The sequence below is a fragment of the Dipodomys spectabilis genome, unplaced genomic scaffold (assembly GCF_019054845.1).
Source record: "Dipodomys spectabilis isolate Male_0828 unplaced genomic scaffold, ASM1905484v1 ptg000215l, whole genome shotgun sequence".
Lineage (NCBI taxonomy): Eukaryota > Metazoa > Chordata > Mammalia > Rodentia > Heteromyidae > Dipodomys > Dipodomys spectabilis.
Genome location: NW_024870892.1, coordinates 10344163 through 10366802, shown reverse-complemented (window position 1 = coordinate 10366802; position 22640 = coordinate 10344163). Strand labels below are relative to the sequence as shown.

The following is a 22640-nucleotide window of genomic DNA, read 5'->3' as shown; positions in this document are numbered from 1 at the left end:
GCCACAGAGCCACTTACGGTTTTCTAGTGGTTAATTAGAGATAAGAGTCTCATGGACTTTTCTGCCCGGGCTGGCTTTGAACCGTCATCCTCAGATCTCAGCCTCCTCAGTAGCTAGGATTACAGGCTTGAGCCACCAGTGCCCAGCCTGTGAGACTCTTATCTCTATTTAACCACCAGAAAACCTGAAGTGGCTCTGTGGTAGAGTGCTAGCCTTGAGCAAAAGAGCTCAGGGACAGTACCCAGGCCGCAGCACTATTACCGATGTGGGGGGGGGGGGGAGAGGGCTCTTTGGTTTGTGCTCTTGAGGACCACATTTTGCCTGAGTCAGCATCTGAGCAGGAAAAGGGCTGACCAGCCAGTGGGGTCAAGACAGGGACTAGAGAGAGAGAAGACAAGTTGGGGGGGAAGGGGGGTAGTTGAGGGGGGGCGCAGAGGGAAGGGGGCTGTTCTGTCAGAGCCAGAGAGTAGGAATCCTGTCTAAATGAAGAAAACAGTGAAGTCCAGAGCACTGATGTAGCCATCCATCCCCCATGAGGATGAGACATCTTGGCCATGAGAGCTGGCCCAGTCTTGGATGAAGCCGGAGAGAGCCTGGTGCCCAGGGACTTCCTGTCCTGGGCGGAAGTTGTGTCTGAGGAGTTTCAGGAGAGAGCCGGGCCAGATACCTGAGTCTTCTGCCCGAGACAGAGGAGCCATGGAGCATCAGAACCAGGCCTGGGAGCCCAGCTATAGTGGAGGAGGCAGAGAGGACGTAGGTTTGCGGCTTGAGGGCCAGGGGTCAAGTGTCACCTGTGACCTTCTGATCACGTGAAGTCTCAGGGCAGGGCCCCGGAAGCCCTTGAATAGTAGGCAGGATGCTAACCCAGCTCCAACCCTTACTAGGAATGTTGACCTTGTATATGTAAATGTGTGTGTGTGTGTGTGTGTGTGTGTGTGTGTTTATTTACAAAACATATATAGTAATTTTTTTTTTTTTTGATCCAGTCGTGGGGCCTGAACTCTGGGCCTGGGCGTTGTCCCTCAGCTCTTCAGCTCAAGGCTAGCACTCTACCACTTGAGCCACAGCGCCACTTCCGGCTTTTTTCTTTTTGCTTATGTGGTGCTGAGGAATCAAACCCAAGGTCTCAGGCATGCAAGGCAAGCGCTCTACCACTGAGCCACCTTCCCAGCTCCTATAGTAATGTTTTTATTGAGATATAGTCCACATAGCCTATAACCACCTGCTTAAAGAATATAATTCAGGCTGGGCACTGTGGCTTATCTGTCATCCTATCTACTCAGGAGGCTGAGATCTGAGGATTCAGGCTGGGGCAAGAAAGTCTGTGAGACTCTTATCTCCAATTATGCGCCGAAAAAAGCCAAAAGAAGATGTGTGGCTCAAGTAGTAAAGAGCCAGCCTTGAACCACAGGGACTGTGTTTATACGCTAAGCTCAAGCCCCAGAGCCAACACACACACACACACACACACACACACTTCAGTAGTTTTTAGTACAGGATGAGAAATTCTGATGAAAAGACCCAAACTTTTTTTTTTTTTTTTTGGCCAATACTGGGTTTGAATGCAGGGCCTCATGATTGTTTTGCTTGCTTCCTTGGCTGGTGCTTTACCACTTGAACAATGCCTCCCAGCCCAGCTTCTGGGTAGTGCTTTTGGAGCTGCAGTCTTTCAGACTTTTTCATCCCAGTGAGCCTCAAACCTCCATCTGCCAGCTCTTGGCCTCCTGAGTAGCTAGGATTACAGGCATTAACCGCAAGCACCTGACTCAAACTTTGAAAGTTTTTTTTCTGAATGCTGATGCCATAGGTGGAAAATTCCATACCTGAGCATGTGGGGCAGGTTGTAGGCAAAGCACAAACACAGGCTGGGGATGGGGCTGAATGGTGAGCACGAGGCCCTGGTTCCATCCCCAGCAACACCGGTGCCGTCCCTCCCTCCCTCCCTCCTTCCTTCCTTCCTTCCTTCCCTTCTTCTCTCCCTCCCTCCTCTCTCTCTGTCTTGCTGTCTCTCTGTCTCTCTTGCTCTCACTCTCTTTCTTTCTCTCTCTAAGCAATTAATGGAACACTAAAAATGTGGTTCCATTAAACACATTCTAACCTGGGCCCCAGTGGCTCACATTTATAATCCTAGCGGTTCAGGAGACTGAGATCTGAGGACCACAGTTCAAAGCCAGCCCCTGGCAGGAAAGTCCGTGAGACTCTTTTCTCTAATTAATCACACAGAAAGCTGGAAATTGGTGCTTTGGCTCAAGTGGTAGAGTGCTAGCCCTGAACTCAAGACAGAGCCCAAGCCCAGTGTCTGGGCCTTAGGATGGGGGGGCTGGGGGGAGGGAGACATTCTGTAAGTGGCTCACTCCTATAGTCTTAGCTACACGGGAGGCTGAGAGCTGAAACCCTTATCTCCAGTTAACCACCATAAAGATGGAAATGGAGCTGTGGGCTCACATGCCAGCCTTGAGCAAAAACAGCTAAAGGACAGTGCCCAGGCTCTGAGTTCAACCCCCCCCCACATGCACACACACATGCACACACACACACACACACACACATGCACACACACACACACACATACACACACACATACACACGCACACACACGCACACACATGCACACACACCTACACACATGCACACGTACGCAATACACACATGCACACACACGCACACACATGCACACGCGCGCACACACATGCACACACATACACATACACACGCACACACGCACATACACACATGCACACACATATACACACGCACATACACACATGCACACACACGTACACACACATGCACACACACGCACACGCACACATACACACACACATGCACACACACGCACATAGACACGCACAAAGACACCTGGAGATCATGATTTGACTCCAGATTATACATGAGAGATCACTTTGTAGATATAAACATGCCCAAACACAAAACACTGATTGTCCCAAACATTACAGACAAGGAATCACTCAACCCACTTTTTGATACCAAGTTCTGCCGCCACCACCGCCTCTATCTAGTTCCAGAACCTTCCTACTGCAGTCACCTCATCCCATGAATCCACGTCTTGCCTCTGAAGAAAATCAGTAAAACAAGGGTGTCTCATGGTGGGGGATGAGGACTAGAGAGGTGCCAGAAGGTGAAAATTCAAGTGGCCGCGGGGACCTGAGTGAGGGGGTGACCTCTGAGGAAAGGCAGGAAGGCCCATTGGAGACCTGCACTGGCAGAGTGCACCAGGCAGTTGGCACAGCAGGTGCAAAGGCCCTGGGGTGGGAGCAGGCCAGGAATGCTTTGTGGATCCAGGGTGGAGGAATGGGGGGGTGGAGAGGGAGCCTGGGTCTTTGGCCCTGCCTAGTCAACCCTTTCCTTTCTGTGGCCAGGATCCAGCTCCTCCCCCACCCCAGGTTAATAGGCAACATATCGACCTCTGCCCAGCACCTTCTGGAAGTCTTAGGAGTCCCTCATATTCTTTACCTCATTAGTGTCTGTGAGCCATTAGGGCTGGGTGGAAGAAGCTTTCTCCCCACTCTTGGAGACCCCAGAGGGCATCAGGGGAGATAGCTGTGCCCAGCTGTGCTCTGAAAAGCAATTGACCACCTGGGCTTAAAGGATAAAGAGACAGCCTGGCACGGGTGACTCACGCCTGTCAGCCTAGCTATCAGGAGGCTGAGATCTGAGGAGCATAGTTCCAGGCCAGCATTGGCAGGCAACATTGATGAGACTCCTTCATCTCCAATTTACCACCAAAAAGCTGGAAGTAGAACTGTGGCTCACGTGGTTAGAGCTCCAACCTTGAGGGGAAAAAAAAAAAAATCTCAGAGACATCACCCAGGCCCTGAGTTCAAGCTCCAGGACCCACCAAAAACAAAAACAAAAAAAGACAAGGCCGAAGGGGTGAGACACAAAGCCCTGAAGAGTAGCTGACAGCTGGCCCCAGGGGACAAAAGCTCCCAGGGTCCACAGGAGACTCTTGGGGCTCTCCAGGGGGCTCAGATCCAGCCAGGTTGAGGGGCCTATCCCCAGTGGGAGCCCTGGGTTCAATTCCTCGGTACCCTGTGGCCCGTGGGCCTGCGTAACCCGAAATCCTCCTGGCCAAGGCCTACGGTCAGCGCTTTCCTTTCACTGGGCAGCAGGAATGTTCCTAGCTCTGGGCACTGTGCCTGCCTGATTGGGGGGGGGGCCTCCCCCACCCCACACCCCATTCCTGTCTACCAGGAGAAGATCTCGTGTGACACCCCTCCCCCCCCACATCACTTACACCCACCAGCCTCTCTGCCAGGGCCCTCCCTGCCCGCTGGGTGACCTTGGATTTGTTGCATAACTTCTCTGGACCTTTCAGAAAGAAAGAAAATAAAGCCTGCAAAGCACCGCGCGCGCGGAGGCCTCGTTGGGCTGCGTCTGGCTCTGGGCTTGGGTCCCATTAGCTCATCTGCTGCTCAAGCGAGGATTATCTCACGCGCTTGCAGACGACGCCCTGCCCAGGTCTGAGCCGCCCACATGGCAGCATCCCGGCACAGATTTTTTTGCTCCAGAGTATTGTAAAAATAATCGTGCGCGCGCACGCGTACACACACGCACGCACGCACACACACAGGCGCGGGGCCGGGATGCCCGCGCTGCGCTGCGCACTGTGGGTGGGCAGCTCAAAGCTGGTGGTGCCTACCTCTCAGAGATGGCAGTGTCCTGAGGCCACGCAAAACTCCACCTCTCCATCTGCACCTGAGATCTGTTTGTTTTTCATTTTTTATTGTAGTTATAAAGGTGATGTACAGAGGGATCACAGTTACATAAGTCCGATGAAGAGTACACCCTTTCCCTCACTCTCTCCCAGTGTTTCCCTCCCATCCCTTACCCACAGTTGTATAGTTCAGTTTCAACACAGTGTGTGTGGTGTGTGTGTGTGTATGTTGTTGTTTTAATGTGTGCCCATGGGCTAGGAATGTGGTTTAGTGGTAAAGTGCTTGCCTAGCATGCATGAAGCTCTGGGTTCAAGTCCTCTGTACCACATACACAGAAAACTGGAAGTGGCGCTATGTGCTAGCCTTGAGCACAGAGAGGCTCAGGGACAGTTGCTGGGCCCTGAGTTCAAGCCCCAGGATTGCGGGGGAGGGTGGGGGGCATGTGTTCCCATACCTGGGCTTGAAGTCAGAATCTGGGTGCTGTCCTTGAGCATTTTTTGGCTTAAGACTGGTGCTCTGCCACTTGAGCCACAGCTCCAATTCCAGCTTTTTAGTAGTTAATTAGAAATAAGAGTCTCACAGACTTTCCTTCCTGGCTGGCATTGAACTGTGATCCTCAAATGCCAGTGTCCTGAATAGCCAGGTTGACAGGCTGAGCCACCCGCACTGGGCTCCACCTAAGATCTTGTGGCCTCTGTTTCTACTGCTCAGCCGGTGCCACACCCCTGCCTGGCCCAGTGGAGGCTGAGACTAGGCGCTTGAAAGGCTCCAATGTGTTTCTGCTCTCCTTTGAATAGGACGGTGACAATAAGTTCTGGTGCTTCCTAACACTGCCACAGCGTATGAATGGCTCTCTCGCGTGGACTCAGTTTCCCCACTGATGAAAGGTTGTTGGAAATGGAGCAGTGAAGGCCACCGTTTCCTTTGTTTTACCTCATGGCTGTCTTCTTAGTGTTGCCTGTGTTTTGCTTTATGATGTGGGTTCAAGAAGTTGCAAAGCCTTAGGGCTGGGAAGGTGGCTCCGTGGTAGAGTGCTGGCCTAGCATGCGTGAAGCCCTGGGTTCGATTCCTCAGCACCACATATACAGAAAAAGCCGGAAGTGGCGCTGTGGCTCAAGCCTTGAGCAAAAGAAGCTCAGGGACAGCGCCCAGGCCCTGAGTTCAAGCCCCAACACTGGCAAAAAGAAGTTGCTCATCCTTTAGTCTTAAGATTCTTCTTGGCTGTGCTCATCGGACAGACCAGGAACCCCAGAATATTAAAGTATCCTCTCACCTTAACCATGGGGGAAGCAAGACTGAACCCCTCGGCCCAGGCTCACCCTCTAGGCAGTCCCCTAGGACAAGCAGGAAGCCTAGCAGCACCCCCCCCCCCCCAGGCACCACCGTCTGGGGGTGGGAGCCGCTGAGCACAGGCCCCACCCCTGTGTGGGCCTCGCGTTGCCATGGGGACAGCGCGGTTGCCAAGGCGACCGACTCCCGCGGGCCGCCATCCATCAGGCGGTGGCGGTGGCGGCGGCAGCGCTGGGAGGGGGGGCGGGGCAGCGGCTCTGGCTCCCCGCCTCTCCCCCCCTGCCCAGGGTGGTGACCCAGCCTGCACCCCCTCCATCTGACCCACGCGCTGGGGACAGTTCCTCCTGCCCAGCCTCGCTGGCAGCATCGTCCCAGTGCCTCTCTGCCTGTTCTGCCCGCCTGACCTTCCCCTGCCCCTGGCTCGGGACAGGCTGTTCAAGTGGACACTGCCGCCTTGTCTCCAGGCGGGCGAGCCAGCCGCACAGACATCCCTGTGTCCCGGGGTTGGGCCTGAATAGTCACCTGACCACTGGGGTGGGAGCAGGGTCCAGTCATGGTCCCCTGTGCCCCGAGGTCTTCGCTGCTGTGTGGACCCTGTGATCCAGCTTTGTCAACATCCTGGGTGGGTCTCTAGTGGATCTCATCTGGGCAGTAGTGGCTTGAGTTGAGTCCAGCTCTGCCACTTCCTAGTCTTGCCCTCTATGGACTTAGTGACCAGCCCTGAGAAGAACAGACAAGGGAAACAGCAAGTGCAAAGGGCCTGGGGTAGGAGAGAACTGGGTATCTAGACATAGATCCTGGTGGTTAGAGCAAGCTGCCAAGAAAAGATCCGGGCTGGTACTCCGGCCTGATGGTTTCTTCCAAGGTGTGAGTAGCCAGCGTTAGAGTGGAGAGAGAGTCAGGATATGATTCTTGTTTTGAGAAGCTGTCTCTCTGGTTGTGGGGTACAGAGAGAGGGCTGTCAGGGTCCAGGGAGGTGGCAGAGGATTTGGGAGCCCGGGTTAAAGCTGGGGAAAAGGAGGCCAGCGGGAATGAAGGGTGGGTGAGTACAGTGCAACTGGGCAGACCCTGAAGTCCCAGTTGAGCTGGTCCTTGTGGCAGGGGCCCCCAAGCCAGAAGGCTTGATCAAGCCTCTCCTGAGCCCCACCCAGCTGAACCCAACCTCACTCTGGGAGAGAAGGGGAAGCCACAGAGGGTGTGGTCCTGCTAGGGGGTGGGGCCCTGGGAGGCAACCCCAATCAGAGCTGTGAGGCCAGTCAGGAAGGGAGGGACCACTGGGGGTCACCTGCAGGGCGTGGGAGCCTGGCAGCTTCACAGGTCTCAGTGGGGCCAGGAAACGGAACCTGTGGGCTCAGAGTGTCTTGATCCAACCCAGAGCAGCCTCTTCGACTGGAGGGAGGGGGGGCTCTGTTTCCCCCATGATGTGTGACGGAAAGCTGGGGTTGTCTGGGGCCCCTCCACTTACAGACGGGGAAACTAAGACCCAGAGAGGTGTGAGGGGCCTTTCTGAGTCCCCCTGGATGACTCCAGGCCCCGATAACAAAGACAGAGGGTGTCGGGGGTGGCAAGAGAAGTAAAGGACAGCCTGTAATTTCAGTCCCTTCCGAGATAAGGGACCAGGGTGGGGAGGAGAAGTGGGAAGGGCTTGGGCTGGGACAGTGTGGGCGGGCTGGGAGTGGGGGGAAGGCTTGGGGAGGGGAGGCTGGGGGAGGGAGGTTAAAGAGGAGAGGCCAGGGGAGGGGAGGGAGGAGAGGCGGACTAGTTGGGGCCACCGGGCCCTGCCCCCATTTGCCTGGGCCTCCTGCCCATGGGCGCTGCCTTGAGCAGCCAGCTGGCCCTGGGATCATTTGGGATTGGAAACTACCCCCAACACACACACACACACACACACACACACACACAGAGCTTGGAACCACCCCACACTCGACCCTGCCTATGTCCTAGGAACACACCCAAGTTCCAGTCACAGCCTTTAACTGAGCTCCTGCTCACAGAGGCTTTGGAACCTTTGACAAGTCCTAGTGATGGGAGGGAGGGGCCTGAGTCAAAGCCCCGCCCACTGGGTGGGGCGGGGCCAGCACTGGGGCGGGGCCAGCAGGGAGGTGGGAGGGGGAATGGAAGGTAGATCACCCGCATTGGATGCACAGTTCGACTCAGTAAGGAGGAGCTCCAAAGCCCACCCGGGCCTGGGAGAGGGTGAGGGATTCTCCGCTGCTTTATTAACCTCCTGCTGTATATCAATCAGCCCTTGGAGTAAGGCTCAAACCTCACTGGGTGGCCCACGCCTGTAATCCTAGCTAGTCCAGGAGGCTGCGTTCTGAGGATCGAGCTTCAGAGGCAGCCCCAGTGCACAAATCCAAGATAACTAGCAAAAAAAAACAAAAAGCTGGAACTGGGGCATGGCTGACGTGGTAGAGCGCCAGCTGTGAGCACCTGAGCTCAAGCCTCAGTACCAACACACACACACACACACCCCAAAACCCACCTCACTGGGCCAACTGGGAAAAGACAATGGGCAAGAGCATCCTCTCTGGGCTCTTTAGGCTGCTGGGAAGGCCAGGGTAGAAAGTGCTAGAAGTCCTAGGATGGTCCATTTGACTATGAAAGCCCACAGTGGGATGGAGTCTAGTGGGCACTCTGCCCTCTTGTTAGGTGGGAGGGGGTGGAAGGGCCCGGGAAACCTGCTGAGCTCCTATGCATCCCTCCAGGCCCAACCTCAATTACCCTCTTCCCCCACCTTCCCGAACGTTCCTCTCCTCCTCCCCTCCTCCTGCCCTGTTCCCTGCACTGTGCCTCTCTCCCTTGGCCCTGTGCTTTGCCAGGGGGGCAGGGGGGCGTGCCACCGGGGTGCTGCAAGAGGTTTTGCTGAGGGAATTAATGGATAAGGGTGTCGGAGGGGAGCCCTAGCCCGGGGTCACCTTCCGGGGGTCTGGCTGAGGTGGCCCTCGGTCTCCTGTCTCCAGGGTCCTGGCGGCAGACACTGCATCCCAGCAGGAGCGGCTCCAGGCCATCGCAGTAAGTTACCCCTGCCCTGTGGGCAGGAGGGTCTGGGGGTAGAGATTGGGGGAGGGAGTGGGGCCTCTGGGTTCCCCACGTCCAGGCTGGGGCACAGAACCAGGGCGTGGCCGTTCCCTACAAGGTGAAAATAAAGACCCCTTTTGCCCTACCCTCCGTATGGTGTTCAGGTGGGGAAACTGAGGCTGGCGTCGGGCAGACTCTGCCCCCGGCCGATCATCACGAAGCTGGGGCTCACTCAGGGAACGCGGGGGTCTCGGGGGAGGCGGGCATGGCGGGCTGGCCGGCTCTCCGTGCTGACCCTGCCCGCGGCCCCCCAGGAGAAGCGGAGGAGGCAGGCGGAGATTGAGAGCCGGCGCCGGCAGCTGGAGGATGACCGGCGGCAGCTGCAGCACCTGAAGGTAGGGGGCGTGGCGCTCCCGGGTGGGCGGGGCCAGGGGCGGGGCTGCAAGGCAGGCGCTGTGGGCGTGGTCCCTGCATGGGGTGGGGCCTGCGAGGCTTGTCTTGGGGGCGTGACCCGAATGTGTGTGGGCGTGGCCTGTGTGGCAGGTTCTTGTGGGTGGAGCCTGCATGGAGCAGGGCGGGACTTGAATGGACAGAGTCTTGAGGGTGTGGCCTGTAGGGGGTGTGGCTGGTACAGGCTGTCCTGGTGGGCGTGGTCTGTATAGGTGGGGCCTAGTGGGTGTGACCTTGGCTGAGGTAGGCGTATCTATGAGGGCGGGGCCTGCCTGGTGAGGTCTACATGGGCGCTGTGCGGTCTCTATAGACCGTGAGGAACTGAGGAATAGGGATCAGCACCCTAATTCCCACCCCAACCCTGAACCTGACTCCAGTGTTGATCCTGATCCTACCCTGATGCCCCTGATCCTGCTTGACCCTGACCATGGTGTGGTTCACAATCCTGATCCAGTTCTGGACCTTGACTCCAACCACAAGGGTCCTCACTTTGACCCAGACCTAGCCTTTGACTTTGACTCTGCTCCTTGGCCATGATGATGTTGATTGATCCTGACCCTGGCCTTCATTCTACTCATAATCCTGGCCTTCATCAAGACCTCAGCCCTGCCTGGCACCTGTGGCTCACTCCTGTAATCCTAGCTACGCAGGAGGCTGAGAGGCTGAGATCTGAGGATCATGGCTCGAAGTCAGCCAGGACAGGAAAGCCAGTAAGACTCTTATCACCAATTAACCACCAAAACTAAAGCCATGGAAGTGACTCAAGTGGTAGAGCGCTAGTCTTGAGCAAAACAACTCAAGGAAATCACCCAGGTCCTGAATTCAAGCACCAATACTGGTGCCATATGCGCACACACATACACACACACACACACACACACACACACACACACACACACACACACACAAGACCTCTGGCCAAAGCATGAGCCACAGTCTGACCTTTACCCTAACCCTGATTTTGACTCTGACCACAAGCAGGACCCTGATTGATCCTCATACTGACTATAACTTGAGTCTGACCCCCATGTCTGCCACTGCAGTCCAAGGCACTGCGGGAACGCTGGCTGCTAGAGGGGACGCCATCCTCAGCCTCAGAAGGTGATGAGGATATGAGGAGGCAGATGCAGGAGGATGAGCAGAAGGCCCGGCTCCTGGAAGAGTCCATCTCCAGGTGAGCTCACACAGGAACCCAGCTAGACTCACACACAGAGGGAGCCCGGGTGCACACAGATTCAGTAGAAGAAGCCCCAGATGGAAGGGCCAGGGTCCTTCATGGTTGGGGATGAAGATAATGTGTTCCAGGACATAGTGGCTGGTTCAGGTGTGGCTCCCAGATAGACTGCTTTGAGGGTGATGGCTTTGATGAAGGACTCACAGGCTGGGCTGGGCTGGGCTGTGGACAGAGGCTGCCTCACTGACTCTGAGCTGTCTCAGTGTTGTTAGAGCAGGTGTTAAGAGTCATTTGAAGTCAGGGCCGATCCAGGGTCCCAGAGGATGGGAGTTGCCGCCATTGGTCTCCCAGGGGAGGGGGGCTTCCTGGCGCCAGCCCAGCTGGCCAGTCCTCCGCTGGTGCTGGCAGAGGCCACCGTGGCGGCCAGGCCTACAGGAAGCAGGGGAAGGGGCAGGATGGGGAAAGCAGGATGGGGGCTGGGACAAAACACCAGTTTCCAGCAGACAGAGGCCCAGGGCCAGCTGGGAGCAGTAGGGTCAGGGCGGAGGGAAATGACCGAAATTCCAAGTGTCTGCTCAAGCCAAGGAAGGGGCCCAGAGCATGGGGACTGAGAGGTGGCCCCAGGAAGACGTGAGAGGTCACAGAAGGTTCTAGAGGGGGTGGGAGAAGGGTGTGAGCTCTGGAGAAATCCCCAATCTGAACAGATTTGGGGTGGGCACTCCCTGCAGGTTCACCTGCTCTCTGCCTCTGCCCGTGCAGCTCCACAATCATCCCGCCTCTAAAGAGCTCAGCCAACCCAGGCTGGGGATGGGTCGGGTAGTTCTGTTGAGGCTGTCCTGGGGAGGGGCTGAACTTCCAGGAGTCCCTCCAATCCAGCCCTCTTTGTTTTCCTGGATTTGTTTGTGCTTTTTTTTTTTTTTTTCCTGTCAGTACTGGGGTTTGAATTTAGAGCTTTTCAGCTTGTTCTACCTCTTGAGCCACACCTCCCATTACCTTCTGTAACTTGGAAAGTGACCCTTTTTTTCCATGGTCCCCAGAGAGATAACATTTCCTGTGAAAAGGAAATGAATTTGAAGGGGAAAACAGCAGAGCTCATTTGGAATAAATGATGACAGGACTGAGCAGAGTCCGCTGTGGTGCCAGTGCTGCTGCCCTGATCACTTGCTGAACGATCACGCCATGCCATGCCTCAGTTTCCCCACTTGTGAAGCCATATGAGAAGACTAGGCGGGGTCATTAGGAAACGTTAGATCCAGCGAGCCGCGGGGGGTCGAAAGTGGCCTGTGCCTCACACCTGCCTCTTCCCAGGTTGGAGAAGGAGATCGACATGCTGGAAAATGGGGTGTCAGTCCCTGCTGCCCCCCAGGAGAATGCCACCACAGCCCCTAGCCCGGCCCGGACTCCCACCTCAGCCCCAAGCCCAGCCCGGGACAGCAAAACTGAAGTGGTGATGAATTCACAGCAGGTAAGGAACGGGGTGCCCAGCACAGGCTGAGACCCCAGTGGCGGTATGCACTTTGACCTAGAGAAACAGGAAGCTTTTGTTCCAAATGGAGGGGACCCACACACACAGGATGGTCCATTGAGGCAGGACTATGTTAGAGAAAGAGCAAGAAGCTGCTGCACTAACTTGGCAGGGGCACTGGGGTGGCTGTGGACAAGTCTGACCATCGAGGGGAGACAGAGAGGGAGCTGGACCCAGCATAACCTGAAGGCCTTGCCAATAAAGGGGCAAGATCTGAGCCCCGGGGCTGGGAAGGTGGCTCAGTGGTAGAGCGCTTGCCTTGCATGCCTTTGGCCCTGGGTTCGATTCCTCAGCACCACATAAGCAAAAAGAAAAAAGCTGGAAGTGGTGCTGTGGCTCAAGTGGTAGAGCGCTAGCCTTGAGCTGAAGAGCTGAGGGACAGCGCCCAGGCCCAGAGTTCAGCCCCCCCCCAAAAAGATCTGAACCCCAAAAGAGGATGGCCTGACACCAGTGGTTCACATCTGTAATCTTAGCTGCCCAGGAGACTGAGATCTGAAGATCACAGTTTGAAGCCAGCCTGGGCCAGAAAGTCCATAAGATTCATGTCCAATTAGCCACCAGAAAATCAGAAGTGGTGCTGTGGCTCAAGGTAATAGAGCGCTTAAGCGAAAGAGCTCAGGGACAGCGCACAGGCCCTAAGTTCAGGTTTCAGGAACAGGAAAAAAGAAGATAGGATGAGAAGGAGGTCAGTTGAGGCCCCAGCATCCCTGAACTCTCTTGTTTTCTCTTGCAGACCCCAGTGGGCACGCCCAAAGGTAAGGCTTCTAGGGAAAATGGCGGGCTCAGGTGCCCTCTGGTGGCCATGGCGGGGATTGCATGTGGGTGGAAGCCTGAAAGCAGTTATTGTTGGTAAATAGAAGAGAAGCAGCAGACCACGCCTGACTAATTCTATTATTCTACCGGAGCCCTGATTCGGGCCCAGAGTATCCTGATGTGTGTGTGTTGTGTTTCACAAGATCCCTGGGGTGGAGTTGCCAGATTGAGACAAGGCTGGGCCAAAAAAGGTTCCTGGTGGTAAGCCTGTAATTCTAGTGACTCAGGAGGCTGAGCTCGAAGCATCACGATTTGAAGCCAGCCTGAGCAGGAAAGGCTGTGAGACTCTTATCTCCAATAAAACACTAAAAACCAGAAATGGGCCTGCGGCTCAAAGTGGTAGAGCACTAGCCTTGAGCAAAGAGCTCAGAGACAGCAGCACCCAGGACCTGAGTTCAAGCCCCACAACAGACCAAAAAAAAAAAAAAAGCTAAGCTTGAATGTGAGGCCGTGAGTTCAAGTCCCAGTACTTGCACCAAAAAAAAGAAAAACATATATAAATCTAAATACATATATAATTATAATTATATAGATACATACATAAATACACAGGCTGTAGAGACCTTGAATTTGAGCCCAGCACTGGAAAATACACCATGAACCATGGATGTGTGCTTGGTGGTCCTGGGCTGGAGCTCAGAGAACAAACCGGCACAGTGGCCTGCAGCGTCTACGGCCTGATTTGTTGTGTTAATTATTCATAAGGTGAGTGTCTCCTTGTCTTACTGTAGAATAAAAAATTAATAATTAAACACATCCACACAGGTCTCTCAGGGATTTTGTGAAAAATCGCTTGGGCTGAAAAGTGAACATCACAGTGTGGGATAGAGTGTGTTTGTTTTGTGGGAAGGGGCAGTGTCTTGGTGTTTTGGTATAGGGGGCAGGGGAGGGCGTGGTCTAGGGGCGAGAGGGCTAGAGTTTAGGGGTGGAGGCACAAGGCCTTGTCTCTTGCTGGGTGCCAGTGGCTCAACCCTATAATACTAGCTATCAGGAGGAGATATGAGGATTGAGACTTAAAGCCAGCCTGGGCAGATAAATTCAAAAGACTCTTATCTTCAATTCACCAGCAAAAAGTTAGAAATGGAGGCATGATTCAAGTGGTAGAGCCCCAGCCTTGAGTGGAAAAAAGCCAAGCAAGAATATAAGACCCTGAGTTCAACCTTAGTACACAAAAACAAATAGATGGGAAAGCTGGTGGCTCATGCCTATAATCCCCGCTACTCAGGATCTGAGGCTCATGATTCAAAGCCAGCCTGGGCAAGAAAGTCTCTGAGACTTTTATTTCCCATTGGAGCTGTGACTCGAGTGATAGAGCGCCAGCCTTGAGCAAAATGCTCAGGGACAGCCCCAAGCCCTGGGTTCAAACCCCAGGACTGGCACCAAAACAAGAAAAACAACCACCACCAAAAGCAAGGCCTTCTTGCTCAACCCTTCTCTCCCCTCTCTATCTTCCCATGCAGAACAGCAAGCTTCAAACACCCCAGGGAGGGTGGCCGGAAGCTCCCCCATGATGAAGGCAGGTAGGTCGGATCCCAGGCCCACGTCCTGGCTCCAGCCACCATCCGGGACCTCGTTCCTCATCTCATGACTCGGGTGGGAGGTGATGGAGGCCTGCTGCTCGGAGCACAGCCTAGTAGGGACTGTGGTACTGAGGTGGTGGCTGAACCAGGGCATCCAGCCCTGGGGTGGCCCTGGCACATTTCTGCTTTGCAATCTTGCCACACATCACTGGCCCAAGCTTCCCCTGAGAAGACGGGCCCAGCATGGCAGTTCTAACCCAGCCCACAGCCAATGCCTTCCATTCCCCTAACATGGCAGCTCCCCCTGGGGCCTGGGCTGGCACACCCTTCCAGCCTCCCCATGCTCCCCCTGCTCCTGCCTGCCGTGGGGGCGGGGGAGGGGGGGGTGCACAGAGAGACTGGTAGCTGCTAGGCTCCCTGGCAGCCGCATCACACACGAGGAAGCAGAAGGCCAGCTCATACCAAGCATGAACGAGGCCAGCCTCAAGTCCTTTCCCTGCCCTGTGATACCTGACACCTTGGGTTTCCCCAAAAGCAGAGAGGTAATGCTGTAGGGACCCCACAGAGGGCCCAGCAGCAAACAAACCCGATGGTGCCTGTGACTCCTGAGAAATGACAGATTGCTCTACTTGAATTGAGCAAGCCCAGAAACAAGGAAGAAAAGGAAAAATAGTAACCAGAATGTATCAAGGGCCAGGGGTAGCAAGGGGTAGCACCCAAGCACAATGCACAGCCTGCACAACTGTATGGGCAGCCTTGGGCACAGGTGTCCAGGAACAAGAGGGACGTGGGATTAGATCAAAGGGATTAAATCAATTAGTCAAGAAAGACTTCCCTGAGTGCTTGCTACGGGTGCCAGGCATGAAGGATGGTAGCCTGGGGCAACCAATATTCTGCTGGGGTGACTGGCTGGCTATGAGCAATTTACAGAGCTAAAGCAGAGAGGGTGTGGAGTTTTGAGAAACACCTTTCAAGCCACAGGGAGGACTTGGGCTTTGACCAGCAGGAGGCGGAAGCCATGGAGGGCTTTCGGGGGCGCAGAGCAGGGACCCTCCTGACTGCATGCTCGTGCGCCCTCTGGTGGCCACGGGGAGCACAGCAGGAGGGTGGGAGGGTGTTGCACTGGGGCTGGAGATGCTGGCTAGAGCGGCTGGTGGTGGGGAACGGTGGTAGGGGCTGGGGGCTGAGGGGTGCCAGCAGCGCAGCTCCATTGCTGAAGGTGGAGGCTGCAGGCGGTGCAGGTGGAGCAGGTCGAAGTGTTGAACAGGGAGGTGGAACTCTGTGTGTGTGTGCGTGTGTGTGTGCATGCACACACGCGTGCACATGTATGTTTATGCTGCTCCTGGGACTTGAACTCAGGGCCTGGGGCCCTGTCCCTGAGCTTTTTTCACTCAAGGATTGTGCTCTACCACTTGAGGCACAGCTCTACTTCTGTGTGTGTGTGTGTGTGTGTGTGTGTGTGTGTGTGTGTGTGTGTGTGTGTGTGTGGTGGTTAGAGATAAAATTTTGTCTCCTTTTTGGAACCCTGATCCTCAAATCTCAGCCTCCGGAGTAGCTGGGATTGCAGGCATGAGCCACCAGCCCTTGGAGAATCTGGGACTCTGGTGGGAGATATGTAGGCAGATCTGACCGTGTTCAGGGCGAGGTCTTCATGAAGGACACTGGGCATTGTTTGAAGAGGTTAAAGCCAGGACCTGAAGGAAATTCCCAGGGCAGAGCAGCCGAGCTCAGGGATGACGAGGTGACCAGGAAGGCCAGGCAGCCAACTGAGGACAGAGTTATTGGTGCCATGGAAGGAGGCCAGGCCAGGGGGATGGACAGCAGGCTGCTGGTGGGTTCTGGAAGCTCTGTCTGGTCAAAATGCGAGGGGGTCACTGTGGTCTTTTGGCCTCTTTTTCCTGTTCTCAGAGGAGTCCTGGGTCCAGGGCTGTGTGTGATGGCTTGATTAGAGTCACATCCTGGATGGTAGTGATACTCTTGGAGCTCAGGGCCAGGGGAGGTTGTGGAGTTAAGGAGGACCAGGTTCGCAGGGGTTCACCTAGCATCCTGAATGAGGCTGCTTCATCTCCGCTTGGCTCGTGCTGCCGGCCCCTCCCACCTGCCATCTTCCCCCACCCCTGGCTTGGCCGCTGCCTAGCAGGGTAGGAGGGGTCATCCTGCGGGTGAAGGGCGGTGGGGGGGCAGGCTTCGGGGTTAACCCGTGCCTCTTGTGTTAGCCATGTACTCAGTCGAGATCACAGTGGAGAAGGACAAGGTGACTGGGGAGACGAAGGTGCTGTCCAGCACCACGCTGCTCCCCCGGGATCCCCTCCCGCAGGGAATCAAGGTCTACGAGGACGAGACCAAAGGTATGAGGCCACCCCTCCCACACCCCACCTCCTTGGTCCCCACCTGCCCTCAAAGAGCCCGAGCTCAAGTCGGAAATCCTGTGGTCACCGCCCAGGCTCAAGCTGGAGTCCCTGTGGTCCCTACACACAGAGGCACCGGCATCGGTGGCAGATGGCCCATCCTGGACCCCAGTTCAAGTTACCGGCCGTGGATTTGTCTGTCCTGGTCTTGTTCTGTCCATGGGCCTTGTGTATCTGCGTTTCTCGCGGAGCATGTAGACTCCGGGTCTCTCTGTGTTATAGAATGAGTCGCCACCTCCTCCCGTGCCTGGCTGTGGCTGGACCACACATCGTGCGGCCGGACTTCCTGGGTCCATTCATAGACCCGCAGAGAAGAGGCAGGGCCCACCTTCTGGTCTTGGAACGCTGCATAGGTTTCTGTATGATCTGGGGTGCAGTGTGGAGTGGAACTATGGGTTCCCACAGTGACTGTCCTCATTGGTGGCTCTACCACATCGCTCTCCTGAGGGTCAAGGGTCCTGATTGCTCCCTAGCCTCACCCCCTCGCCCCTTCTTCCTGCCTCCCAGTGGGGTACAGTGTCACCCCGCTCATGGCCGCTGCAGCTTCCGGTGCATCCAGCATGCCAGAAAAGAGAAATGCCCAAGCTCAGCGCCGGGTGGTTCATGCTAGAGGTTGAGATCTAAGGATCACAGTTCAAAGCCAACCCCAGGCAGACAATTCCAAGAGACACTTGCCTCCAATTAACCACCAAAGGAACTTGAAGCCAGGTGCTGGTGGCTCACACCTATAATCCTAAATACTCGGGAGCCTGACAGTTCAAAGCCAGCCTGGGCAGGAAAGTCTGTGAGACTCTTAACTCCAATTCAAAAAGAAAAAACACCAGAAAACCAGAAGTGGTGCTGTGGCTCAAGTGGTAGAGCACTCACCTTGAGCGGAAGCTGAAGAGCTCAGGGACAGCACCCAGATCCGGAGTTCAAGCCCCATGGCCGCCCCACCTCCCCAAAAAAGAACTTGAAAGTGGGGGTGTGGCTCAAGAGGTAGAGTGCCAGCCTAGAACCAAAGTGAAAAAAAAGAAAACTAGCCAAGGGACAGCTCCTGGCTACTGGCACTCACTCAAAACAAGTCTGTCCCAAAGCCCAGCCATGTGACCCTGGGCAAGAATGACCACGCCCATATCCTCATCCCTGCCCCCTCCACTGCCCAGCCCGGCCCCCCCACCACACACTCAGGACCTGCCAGACTGGATTCTGGTTTCTTAGCAACAGCAAGTGATGGTTTCCATGGCAGCCGAGGGCTCGGATTCCTATCTGAGGGCAGCGGCTAGGGGGAACTAAGCCCCATCTCACGACCTGGGTGCGCCCCACCTGAGAGGCACCAGAAGGCTTTGAGGCAGGGACACCTCTCCCTGGGGCTGGGAAGCTGGAGTGGGGAACACTTTCTACGTGAGCTACATCCAGGAGGGGAGCCCCGACCCTTGGCCAAGAGGCGGCTGGTCCCTGTCTCCTCCCCAAGTACACCTGTCTTCTAGAAGGAGCTTCCAGGGCTGTGACCCTGGGGCTGCCTTTGGACTGTGGCTCGGCATTCCTCTGGGTGCTGAGACTGGATGAGTGGAGAGTTCAGCACAGCTCAGGAAATGACTAGAGACACAAAGGCACATGCACAGGCTCCAGGCATGTGTTAGGGAGATAAACAAAGCCAAGAAAACCATAGCAACTAGTAACTCCAGGCAAAATCAAAATGTCTTCAGTGTCTACCAAATGAACCCAAGGATGTCTACTGGTCGGAGCCCTTAGGACTCCTGTTCTTGGGTCCCTGGGTTCAGAGGGGAATCTTCCTTTGTCTAAGTTCTAGACTTGAAGAAGGAACAATGTCCAGCCCTGCCCAGCTGTGTGAATCTGGGCTAGGTACTTCCTGTCTCTGAAGTTTTATGATTGTCTTCAGACCTACTTTTCAAGGTAGTGGGCCAGGATTCAGGAGGCTGGAAATGCTTCCACATACACTATAATAAAATCCCAAATTGCTTTTTTCTACCCTTGTCTTCCTTGGTTCCTAATAAATTATTTTACATGGACAGGCCCCAGTGGCTCACACCTGTAATCCTAGCTACTCAGGAGACAGAGATCTGAGGATCCAGTTCAAAGCCACTCGGGACAAGAAAGTCCATGAGGCTTTTAACTCCAATTAATCGGCAAAAAGCTTTTAAGTGGTGGTGTGGCTCAAGTGGTGGAGTCACAAACTGAGTGAAAAAAAAAAAACAAGTGAGAGTTGAGGCCCTGAGTTCAAGCCTCAGTACTTGCACTTGCAAATAAAGGAATAAATAAAATGTTTTTATACCACTTTGGCATACTTAGAGAGCTTTAATTACCCATCAGGGTTCTTTGTTTTTGTTTTTGCTTTTTAATTTTAATTTTTTATTTATTTTTGTTGGTTCTGGGGCTTGAACTCTGGGCCTTGGCGCTGTCCCTGAGCTCTTCAGCTCAAGGCTACTTTCTGCTACTTAAGTCACAGCGCCACTTCCAGATTTCTGGTGGTTCATTGGAAAGAAGAGTCTTGTGGAGCCAGGCGCCAGTGGCTCATGCCTGTAAACCTAGCTACTCAGGAGGCTGAGATCTGAGGATCACAGTTCAAAGCCAGCCGGGGCAAGAAAGTCTGCAAGACTTTTTTTTTTGTCGGTCGTGGGGCTTGAACTCTGGGCTTGGATACTGTCCCTCAGCTCTTCAGCTCAAGGTGAGTGCTCTACCACTTGAGCTACAGCGCCACTTCCGGTTTTCTGTGGTGGTTTATTTCCGGTGGTTTAATGGGGATAAGAGTTTCATGGTCTTTCCTGCCCGGGCTGACTTTGAACCAAGATCCTCAGATCTTAGCCTCCTGAGTAGCTAGGATTACAGGCGTGAGCCACTGGCACCTGGCTGCGAGACTCTTACCTCCAATGAAGCACCAGAAAAACCAGAAGTGGTGCTATGGCTCAAGTGGTAGAGAGCTAGCCTTGAGCTGAAGAGCTGAGGGACAGCGCCCTGGGCCAGAGTTCAACCCCAGGACCGACAGAAAAAAAAGAGTCTCGCAGACTTTCCTGCCTGGGCTGGCTTTGAACCCTGATCCTCAGAGGCTGAGAAGCTAGGATTACAGGCATGAGCCACCAGTGCCTGGCTGGTTTTTTGTTTTGTTTTATTTTGTGGTCATGTGGCTTAACCTTGATAGCTTAGACACTGTCCCTGAGCTTCTTTTGCTCAAGGCTAGCACTGTACCACTTGAGCCACAGCACCACTTCCGGATTTTTCTGTGTATATGGTACTGAGGAATCGAACCCAGGGCCTCATGCATGCAAGGCAAGCACTCTACCACTAAGCCACATTCCCAGCCCCTCACTTCCAGTTTTTTAGTGGTTAATTGAAGATGAGTCTCACAGGGACTTGCCTGCCTGGGCTGACTTCAAACTGTAATCCTCAGATCTGTCTCCTGAGTAGCTAGGATTATAAGCATGAGCCACTGGCACCCGGCTTATTTCCAACTTTTGAGTAGCTGGGATTATAGGAGTACATCACCACATCTGGCCATCAGTGTTGATATCCTGCTAAACCTCCAAGCTGGTATGTCCCATCTAGGAGCCAGGCTCATTCTCTCTCTCTCTTTCTCTCTCTCCGTCGCTCGCTCTCCCCCCCCCCCCCCCACAGTGGTCCATGCAGTAGACGGTACAGCTGAGAATGGAATTCACCCCTTGAGTTCCTCCGAGGTGGATGAACTCATCCATAAAGCTGACGAGGTCACGCTGAGTGAAGCAGGGTCCACAGCAGGGCCGGCAGAGCCCCGGGGGTCCTCGGAGGAAGCTGTCCGGACCACACCTTCCAGACGAGAGATTACTGGGGTACAAACCCAGCCTGGAGAAGCTACGTCAGGACCCCCGGGCATTCAGCCTGGTCAGGAGCCGCCAGTCACCATGATCTTCATGGGTTACCAGAACGTGGAGGACGAGGCAGAGACCAAGAAGGTGCTGGGGCTGCAGGACACCATCAAGGCCGAGCTGGTGGTGATCGGGGATGCAGCCGAACCAAAGGAGCCCGCCCCACCCAATGGCAGCGCCGCCGAGCCCCCCGCCACCGAGGGCTCCCAGGAGGAGAAGCCGGCAGGGCCCAAGGCCACGGCCTCCGACGCCCAGGACCTTGACATGAAGAAACAGCGCTGTAAATGTTGCTCCATCATGTGACCCGGCCCGGCCTCTCCCCTGAACCCCTGCACCCCTCCCTTCCCCACCCCTGCCCTCTACTCCACCGATACCCCACCAGCAGCCCAGTCCTTCCTGGGGTCTGCCCACCTTCGACTCACTACTTCACGGCCCCCTCCCCACCCCCGCCCCAAACACCGGGACACGCATGAGTTCTCCGTGTCCCGCGAATTTCCTTCAGCTGGAAAAGAGAGGGGAGAGGGGCCCTGCTGATCACCACACTCAACACTCACCCCGAATCACTGAGCCGTGCACCCCTTACCAGGTGAGGGAGGGAGGGACGGGCGGGCACGATTTTCCAGGAATGAGGGACCCCCCCCCCACAACCCCAGGCCCCACCCCCCAATATCGTGGCAGCTCCACAGATACAGCTCACGCCCACCGTGGTCCTGGCTGGTATGAACTCCATGCCGCCCCGGGCCGGGCTCGCCTGTGCCTTTCTGTCACTTCTAGAAGATTCTCAAAGGGGACTGGGAGCTGAAGGGTTCCTGGGGCTGCCCAGGTTTGGAAGTGGGGCTCCCTGGTCAAGCATTGGCCTTCCCAGTCGCAGGCAGTTGGGGTAGGGCCACACTTTTTTGGGGGGGACCTTGAGGTCTTCAAGTGGAGACTCCCTTGTCTGCTGTGCCCCCCTCCAGGCTTAGCCAGTGGCTAATAGAGCTGGGGGGGGGGAGCTGGGGACACATCCCCCACTGGGGAAGGGCCTGTCATCCCTGGGCTGGCTTGTAGACAGAGCAGGTTAGGGGTCTTCAAACAGCCTCCCCCCTTACATGAGGCACGGGGCTTCTTGTCCTAAGCATTCCCTTTCTCCCCCCCCTGGGCCCTCCTCCCTCCTGGTGCTAATTTGGGGACCCCTGGGAGTGACCTTTGGCCTCTCCTCTAGCCTGCTTGGATTGGGGTTTTGGGGTCCCCCCTACCATACCCTGGAAACCAGACCCTGCTTACCAGCTCTGCAGAGAGGGTCTGGACAAGGAGGTCCAGCCTGGGGTGGGGTGAGACCCCATGGGTTGGAGCAGGAGACTCCCCCATTTGCTACCCAGCCCCATCTCCCCTGGCCTCCTCCCTGGAAGTGGCAAAGCTCCCCCATACACACATACCTGGAGAGCAGCCACACTCGTCCCCAGAGGCACATTCGTGCCCACACACGCAGACACCCTGTCTTCACAAGCTGGCTTTGGGCCGCCAGGCTCCATCTCGGCCCATCTCCAGGGCCGCTGGCCTGGTGCCCAGTGCTCAGACCATTTCTTGGTCCCATCAGCACCCAGAGCCACAAGGAGGGTACAAGCCACCCCAGACGGGAGCCTGGCTCCAGTCTCTGTCGCGCCCACTTTGGGAGGGGGGTGGGGGCTGGGGATCCTGCCATGGGATCCCCCCCAACCACCTATCCCCACGTCTGCCCTGGAACTGTGAGCCTCTGCTGAAGTGCCCTGGCTGAGTCCTGCTTTCGACCTGTGACCAGGCCCCTTGATTTTTCCCAGAGAAGCAAATAAACAGCGTGGAAGCCCCAGTTCCTGGACTTCTTGAGTTTCATCCTGGGCGGAGAGGGGAGAGGGGTGCGGCCTGGCCAGGGCTGGACGGGGCGGGGCCGCCAGGTACGGGAGCC

General features: G+C 55.5%; 1 protein-coding gene across 4 annotated transcripts in view; it reads left to right on the top strand.

The window, feature by feature from the left end:
- Palm (paralemmin) overlaps window positions 1-22544 on the top strand; it is a 28472-nt gene extending 5928 nt beyond the window's left edge. Inside the window, exons 2-10 of one of the 4 annotated variants that reach the window (XR_006150205.1) lie at window positions 8933-8984; window positions 9305-9385; window positions 10484-10614; window positions 11923-12079; window positions 12873-12894; window positions 14413-14472; window positions 16689-16820; window positions 20493-21599; window positions 21712-22544. Coding sequence is in view for 3 of the 4 variants with exons in the window: in XM_042697143.1 (XP_042553077.1) it covers window positions 8933-8984; window positions 9305-9385; window positions 10484-10614; window positions 11923-12079; window positions 12873-12894; window positions 14413-14472; window positions 16689-16820; window positions 20493-21022 (1165 nt within the window). In the remaining variant the exon portion in view is untranslated. Of the gene's footprint in view, window positions 1-8932; window positions 8985-9304; window positions 9386-10483; window positions 10615-11922; window positions 12080-12872; window positions 12896-14412; window positions 14473-16688; window positions 16821-20492 lie in introns of all 4 variants that reach the window. The other 3 variants (XM_042697143.1, XM_042697144.1, XM_042697145.1) reach the window with 3 other exon arrangements.
- Window positions 22545-22640: the final 96 nt, after the last annotated feature.